The sequence below is a fragment of the Dromiciops gliroides genome, chromosome 6 (genome assembly GCF_019393635.1).
Source record: "Dromiciops gliroides isolate mDroGli1 chromosome 6, mDroGli1.pri, whole genome shotgun sequence".
NCBI classification, from domain to species: domain Eukaryota; kingdom Metazoa; phylum Chordata; class Mammalia; order Microbiotheria; family Microbiotheriidae; genus Dromiciops; species Dromiciops gliroides.
The window spans coordinates 5,869,723-5,876,540 of record NC_057866.1 but is presented as its reverse complement, the minus strand read 5'-3'; the positions used below and the strand labels follow the sequence as shown (position 1 = coordinate 5,876,540).

Genomic DNA, 6,818 nt, shown 5'->3' with positions numbered 1-6,818 from the left:
TAGGCTGCCTGTGATCCCAAGAAGCAGGGCCGGGTAGCAGTGGGTTCCTGGCCTCGTTGCTAAGATGGGCGTCCCAGTGCCCGGCCTTCCAGGATCTGTAAATTGCTCGTTGTACTTTGTAGGGCTTCCCTGCTTGCTGGGGTCTCTTAGGGAAGCGCGTTGCGCACCCTAATGTGTTAAGTGAACGTCGAGGTACACTATAGCAGATAGGGCGCTGGGGGGGGGGGGGAGGTCGAGACCTGCCCTGGGCCACTTAAGCGCTGGAGGACCGTGGCCAAGTCGCTTCCCATCTCCTTCCCTGACCCTAACGAGGCTCTCCTGCGCTAGGACAGGGAAGGCCCTATGCACACCCCAAAGCGCTCCAGCATGGTCCGTCGGTTGTTCATGTTGGTATCATTACTGTCGCTTTCGCTACGGACACTGCACCCCCCACCCCCACACACCCCAGAGCTTTGGAGAAGCCCTCCGAGGCGGGGCGCGCCGAGCAGGGCGGGCCCCGAGAGCCGCTCCTTTTTTTCGGGAGGGGGAGGCGGCCCGTCCCGTCGCGTCCCGGCCCGTTCCAGCGGGGCTCAGGCGCGCCTCTTGCAGGCATTACGGTAAGCGGCGGAGATAAGGGCACCACGTGGCCCAGGGAGCGGAGGCACCGGCTGGAATGCGCGGAATGCGCGGCGCTGCCTCTTAATGAGCGGAGCCCGAGCCCCAATTAAAGCGATAGCAGCTCGCGCTCGCCGCTCGCCGGGCTGGGCCGGGCTGGGCCGGGCTGGGCCGGGCTGGGCCGGGCTGGGCCGGGCCGGGCCGGGCCACGGCTAGATCTCCTCGCGGCCCGCTCCCGCGCAGGCACCTCGCGGCCGGCCACGGAGCTGGGGACCCGCCGGCGTCCCCCGCCCGGCTCTGCCCACGCGCGATGGGGGGGCGGGGTCGCGGCTACCGAATGGGGTCGCTCCCTTCCCCGGGAACTTCCTTAAGCCAAGATTTGCACGACTCGGAGCGACGCCCCCTCCCCGAGTCCCCGCCCGGGCCCCCGCCCCTTCCCAAATTCCTAGGTAAAGGATGCAAAGGCTTCTGGCCTCAGAACAATACCCCGAAGATCAAGGGCAGGCCGCAGCAGGCCCCGCCGAAGTTGGGGAGGGGGCGGGCGCAGCCCTCGCCCGGGCCGCCGTCGGGGGAGGGGGGGAGGTTGCTGAGTGACACCAGCAGCCGTCCGGGGTCGGGGGAGGCCCCGGGACTGCGCAGGAGGGGCCAGAGGCGCCCGGGGAGGGCTGTCCCCCCGCCCCACCCCCGCACCTCCCCTTCCTCCCTCCCTGGGACCCAGAGCCGGCTGGTTTTCGTTAGCTGAGCAGGTCCCTCTGAAAGTCGGGGGTAACGAGAAAGCCCCACGACCGTGGGCACCCACGCGCCCTGGCCTGGAGGGGGGTGGCCACAAATGCATACTCTCAATCGGTTTTATTGGGCCCGTCAAAGGGAAGCGCGAGTAGCGCTAGGGGTCTTGCCTACCTGCCCCGCTCCCTGCGGAGAATGCAGAGAAGGGGCTTCTGGAAGGACCGGCCCCTTACCTTCTCCTTCCCCTTCCCCTTCCCTTTCCCCTTCTGGCAGCTCCTGGTGCCAATTAGGGGAGGGGAAGAGGAATTGGGAGGGGGTCGGGTTCAGAGGGCCCAGGGCTCCCACACTCAGTCATCCCTCCTTTGGCCCCAACGATACATCCGCACGAAGGGCTGGACGCCACCACGTGCTCCCACCGAGCCGAGCCCGCACACAGCCCAGGGGCACTGGGGACTTCCCAGATGAGCCCCAGAATCCCGCGAGCAGGGGTGGGGAGTGGGTGAGTGGGGGCCGCACCCGCTCCCCGAGGCATTCTTCAAGGAAACTCAACAATGGACAAGGGATTGATTGGGGGAGGGAAGGCAAACCCTTTAAACTCACCGTCAGGTATGCGCCTCCAGGTGAGCCCACCTCCACCCACTCACGTGGGAAGTGGCCTGTTCTTGGAAGGCTTCCAGTCTAACAAAAGGAGGCCTGGAGTCAAGGGAAAAGCACCCGGCCTGGGGGACCCCCCCCCCTCCAGCCACCCACGTGGCGCTCCCCTGAATGCCCCCACTCCTGCACCCCCACGCCCACCCTGCTGCCAGAGCCGAGTGCCCACCTCCTCCCTGCTGGTCAATCTCCTCGTTTATCTGATCCCTTCCACGGGACGGGGGTGGGGGTGGGGGCTATATTGGACCCCCTAGGGGCAAAAGGAATTCGTCGCTGTTAGAAACTGGGGAGTGGGGGGGTGGATGGAGAGATTGTTTTAATTCTGCCCCTATTGCCTTTTTCTAATAAGTAATAAACGGGGCTTCTCGTCTGGGCTGGGTCATGGGTTCTTTGTCTCCCAGGACGCCCCCTCAGCCCCCCATAATTTATAGTACTTATCGTGTAGGACACGTAAGTGAGCTCATCCCCGTTGGCCCCGGTCCGAAGAGGCAATGGCAAAATGAAATAAGGAAAATAAAAAATTATTCTAATCCTCTGTAGTTGGGGTCTCTGCAATCCTCCCCCCCACCCCCCAGCCCCGTGTCCCTTCTGTGTCCAGCCCCGGGGTGCCCTCGGCGGTCGGCCCACGCGGGGGTCAGGGAGGAGGCTAAGTGCACTCGGCTTGCTCGCCCCCTCCCCACAGCCTCGGCTTCTTCTCGCCCCACAAAAAGGGCTGCATGGGACCACCGAGCCTAGTTCCTAGACGGTCCAGGCGGGTTTGACCCTGAGGGCCCGGGACTTCACGTTTTTCAGCGCGCAGTGCACTTTAGAGCTGGTCCCTGGGCCCGGGCCATGCAGCCTGTTAGTTCCTCGTTGAGATCTGCCTGATCCGCCTGGTAACACGTCTCGTCTCCCATTGGCTAATGCTAATTCCAGCTTCCTCTGGGGTTTCCACCCAGCGAGGGGGAAGCTCCCTCCAGGAATCGGCCTCGCAGCCCGTTGGGTGGCCAGGGGCTAACTCTGGGGGCGCCCACGGGCGCGGCGGGGCTCGAGAGTCCGTCTCAGCCTGCCCGGGGTCCCGCACTTTAGCGGGGCCGCCCCACGGCCGCAATTTTATGAATGAAAGAGCCGCGGCGTTGACGTCGGGCCCCGGGCCCGGCGTGGGCGGCGCGGGGTGGCAGTCTCCACGCGGCTGGACCGTGGCCTCCTCCCACACAGCCTCTTCCCCAGCGCTCAGAACCCAGCGAGGAGCCCACCCATGCTCGAGGCTGCGGATTGCGTTCTTCCATCCCAGGGTCCCCAAAGCCCTCGAGGCTCTGGTGGCATCTGACCACTCCCCGCCCCCTCTCCAGGTTCAGCCTGAACACCCCCGTCCCACCCCGCTCAGTGAAACTAACGTGATCTCGAAAGAAGGTGGGAAAGGGGGCCCAGAATAGAGGGTCCTTTTAGGACTGTAACGGCTTGTGTACCACCCCCACCACCCCCTCGGCTGGCGAAAGCACGAACGCTGGTAGTCACCAGAGGAAGAAAGGAAACACGCACTTATTAGGCACCTTCTGTGTGCCAGGCACATGGAGTAAGAGAGGAATGAGCAGTACACGTTTTGCTAATTTCTTGTCGACTCCATTCGAAACCCACAAACGTCCTCGCAAGATTGTGCCACGGGGAAAATTTGAAGGACCCCCCCCCCCCTGCACTTGATTGGGGGGGGGGGACTCCACAGCTGCCAACTAAGTCTCTTTCTTCCTTTTCATTCCCTTTTCTCCTTTATTTCTTTCCCTTCTGATTCTGTCCTTCTTTCTCCTTTCATTTCTCTTTCCTTCCCCTTTCCCCCCTTCTTCCCTCTCAATCTCGCTGGGTTCCTTCCCTTCCTTTCCCAAATAGGCAGGACAGAATTTTGCTACCTGCCTTCGGATTCAGAGGTTTGCTCCCGAATTCCCCAGAGTGGGGAGGAGAAGCTAAGTGGAAGGAATGGGGGGAGAGGTGGCTTGCTTGGAGCTCCCTCCCTCCCTCCCCCCCTCCCTCCCTCCCCCCCTCCCCTGGCTAAACTCTTCCTCTTAGTACTAGGACAGGCTAGAGGAAATGTTGACCACCATTTTGTTGTCCTGGACTGTTGGTGGCACTTTCTGTGGGCTTCCTTGGGGGACTGTGTTTTCTCCCCCGGAAGACCTAGGGGTCCCATCCTGGGAAGTGTGGGCTGAAAGGCTGCCTTTTCCAGGGAGGATCGCTTGCAAGGGAGATGCTGGCCTTTTGTGCCCATGCATGTATACATGCGGGCATTCTAAGAAACTTCCCAAGTGTCTAAAATAGTGAATCAAAATGATTTTTTAAATCGGAGGGGGGGGGGGAAGGCCTCGCCCCCAGCCCTTCCTCCGGGTCCCCTTTAGCCCCTCTGGTCGTCGGTGAGCTCGTGGGAGCCCCTGCTCCCTAAGAGTTCACGTGTCTGCCCGGCCGTCTGGTTGCGGGTGGCCTGGCCTCCACCGGGATCTGTCCCACGCCTCAGGACCAAGAGCTGCCCTTTACAAAGCGCGGGGGACCCCCCCCCCCGCCCCGGTATCCCCCGCACCCCTCTCAGCACTTCCCCCAAAGAAAGCTGGTCTCGGAGTGATTAGCATTTCTATTCGAGCCCGGCTTCTGTGGGAGCTGGGCTGGCCCAGGCGAGGGGCTGGATGGCTTTAAGGCTCGGCCCCTCGGCCCCCCTCGCCTCGCCTCCCCCCCCGCCCCCGGCCCTCCCCCCGCTTCCCTCTCTCCCTTTCTCATTCTCTGCCGGGCTTTGATCTCTGCTCGACAACAGTCACGTCACTGGGACTTACAGGAGGGGAGTCGGGCGAGCTGCAAAGTCGTGGAGCCTCCAGAGGCTGGAGCAGCAGTAGCAGCGGCGGCGGCGGCGGCGGCGGCAGCCGAGCAGCCCGGCGGCATCCGCAGCGTCCGAGCCCCGCGCTCCGCACCGCGAGGCGGGCCACGAGAGGCGCGCCCCCCGCCCCGCCGTCCGGGCTCGGAGCCCCCAGCGCTCCGCACCTCCGCGAGGCGCGCAGCAGCAACAGCCCCGGCAGCGGCGGGCTCCCGCCGGCCGTCCAGCCGTCCGGCCGTCCAGCGGTCCGGCCGCCCGTCCGAGCCCGGGAGCAGCCCGGCCGCCGCCGCCGCCGCCGACCATGGAGCACCAGCTGCTGTGCTGCGAGGTGGAGACCATTCGCCGGGCGTACCTCGATACCAACCTCCTGAATGACCGGGCGCTGCAGACCATGCTCAAAGCCGAGGAGACGTGCTCGCCCTCCGTCTCGTACTTCAAGTGCGTGCAGAAGGACATTCTCCCCTACATGCGCAAGATCGTGGCCACCTGGATGCTCGAGGTTGGTGGGGCTCGGCGGCGTGCGCCCCCCGCCCCGCCGGGGCCGTGGGAAGGAAGGGACCCGACCGCCCGCCCGGCACGGCACCGCACGGGCGGGACGTCTGCTGCCCGGCAGCCTCCCGGGGCCGCTCGGCTGAGAGGACCGGCCGGCCGGCCGGCTGGCGAACCTGGGCCCGGGGAGAGGGAGGGGGCGGGGGGGGGATTTTATTTTAAATTAATATCCAAGGACACGTATGCAGGGGCTGCCCGTGCCAGTATTCCGCGCCATCTTGCGCATTTATAGCAAAGCAGAAGTGTTTATTAATAATGAGGAGGGGGCGCGCGTGGAGGGGACGCGGGGGCGGCCAGGGCCGGCAGCTCCGAGGGCTGTGCCCTCGGGTGGGTGGGTGGGAGGGGGGGGTCTGGCCTCCCGGCCGCGGCCAGCCGCACTGGGCCAGGTCTGGGGGCCCCGGGGCCGGAGCACGCCGGGGTCCCCGGGGGGGCCTCGGGGTGGGCGGGGGAGGACCCCGGGGACCCCAGCCCCCATTGTCGGATGCTCGGCGGGCGCCCCCCGGGCCTCTGAGTATTTTTAATTAATTTCCGAAGGCGCGGCCGCTGCCCCGGCTGGCAGAGAGGCGGGCGGCCGCGCGCGCTGCGGGTACAGGGGGGGAGGTCCCGTTTAGGGGCTCCCCGCGCGCCCCCCTCACACCCTACGCGGTCCCTAGGACCGGGACCTGTTCACGCTTCGCCCGGGGCTCATTGTCAGGGCTTTTGTACGCACCGGGCGATTTTTTAAATATTTTTAAATATTTTTTGAAAAGATGACGTCTGGGGAAATGCGGCCGCCGCGCCGCCTGCGTGGGGACGCCGCCACCTTTGTGTCTCGGGCCACGGCCGCTGGTCCCGGGGCCGCCAGGCCGGCCGCCCCCTCTTCTTGGGCGGCTTGGGCCCAGGGTCCCTCTCAGGGGTCAAGGGAACGAGCCCCGGAGAAGCCCCCCCTCATACCGCCCCACCCGCCCCCCCCACTCCCCCCTTCCTCTCCCTTGCCCTCCGGTCGGCCACTTTTCCTTTCAGTTTCTCGGGCCTCGCTTTTGTTTTGGGTTTTTTTTTGGGGGGGGGGGGACTTTGCCTTGATTGGCCTTTATGCCCTTTCCACCGCCCCCTCCGCAGGGGCCCTTCCAGCCCTGATGGGTCGGGAGGGCGTCTCGGGGATCCCGGGCCCTCTGCTCCTGGGGGGCGGAGAGGGTTGGGGGTCCCAGACGTCCTGCCTCCATCCCCCCCTCCCACCCTCAGGTGTGCGAGGAGCAAAAATGCGAAGAGGAAGTCTTCCCCCTGGCTATGAACTATCTGGACCGGTTCCTGTCCCTGGAGCCGCTGAAGAAGAGTCGGCTGCAGCTGCTGGGGGCCACCTGCATGTTCGTGGCGTCCAAGATGAAGGAAACCATCCCCCTGACGGCGGAGAAGCTGTGTATCTACACGGACCACTCGGTGCGGCCCGAGGAGCTGCTGGTAATGCCGCTTGCTGGGAGGGAGCGGGGCG

General features: G+C 65.1%; 1 protein-coding gene across 1 annotated transcript in view; it reads left to right on the top strand.

Moving 5' to 3' along the window:
- Positions 1-4,754: 4,754 nt before the first annotated feature.
- Positions 4,755-6,818, top strand: part of CCND1 (cyclin D1) — an 11,824-nt gene continuing 9,760 nt past the window's right edge. The window contains exons 1-2 of the mRNA XM_043971258.1: positions 4,755-5,300; positions 6,572-6,787. Coding sequence (XP_043827193.1) covers positions 5,103-5,300; positions 6,572-6,787 — 414 coding nt within the window. The 5' untranslated portion in view covers positions 4,755-5,102. The remainder of the gene's footprint in view (positions 5,301-6,571; positions 6,788-6,818) is intronic.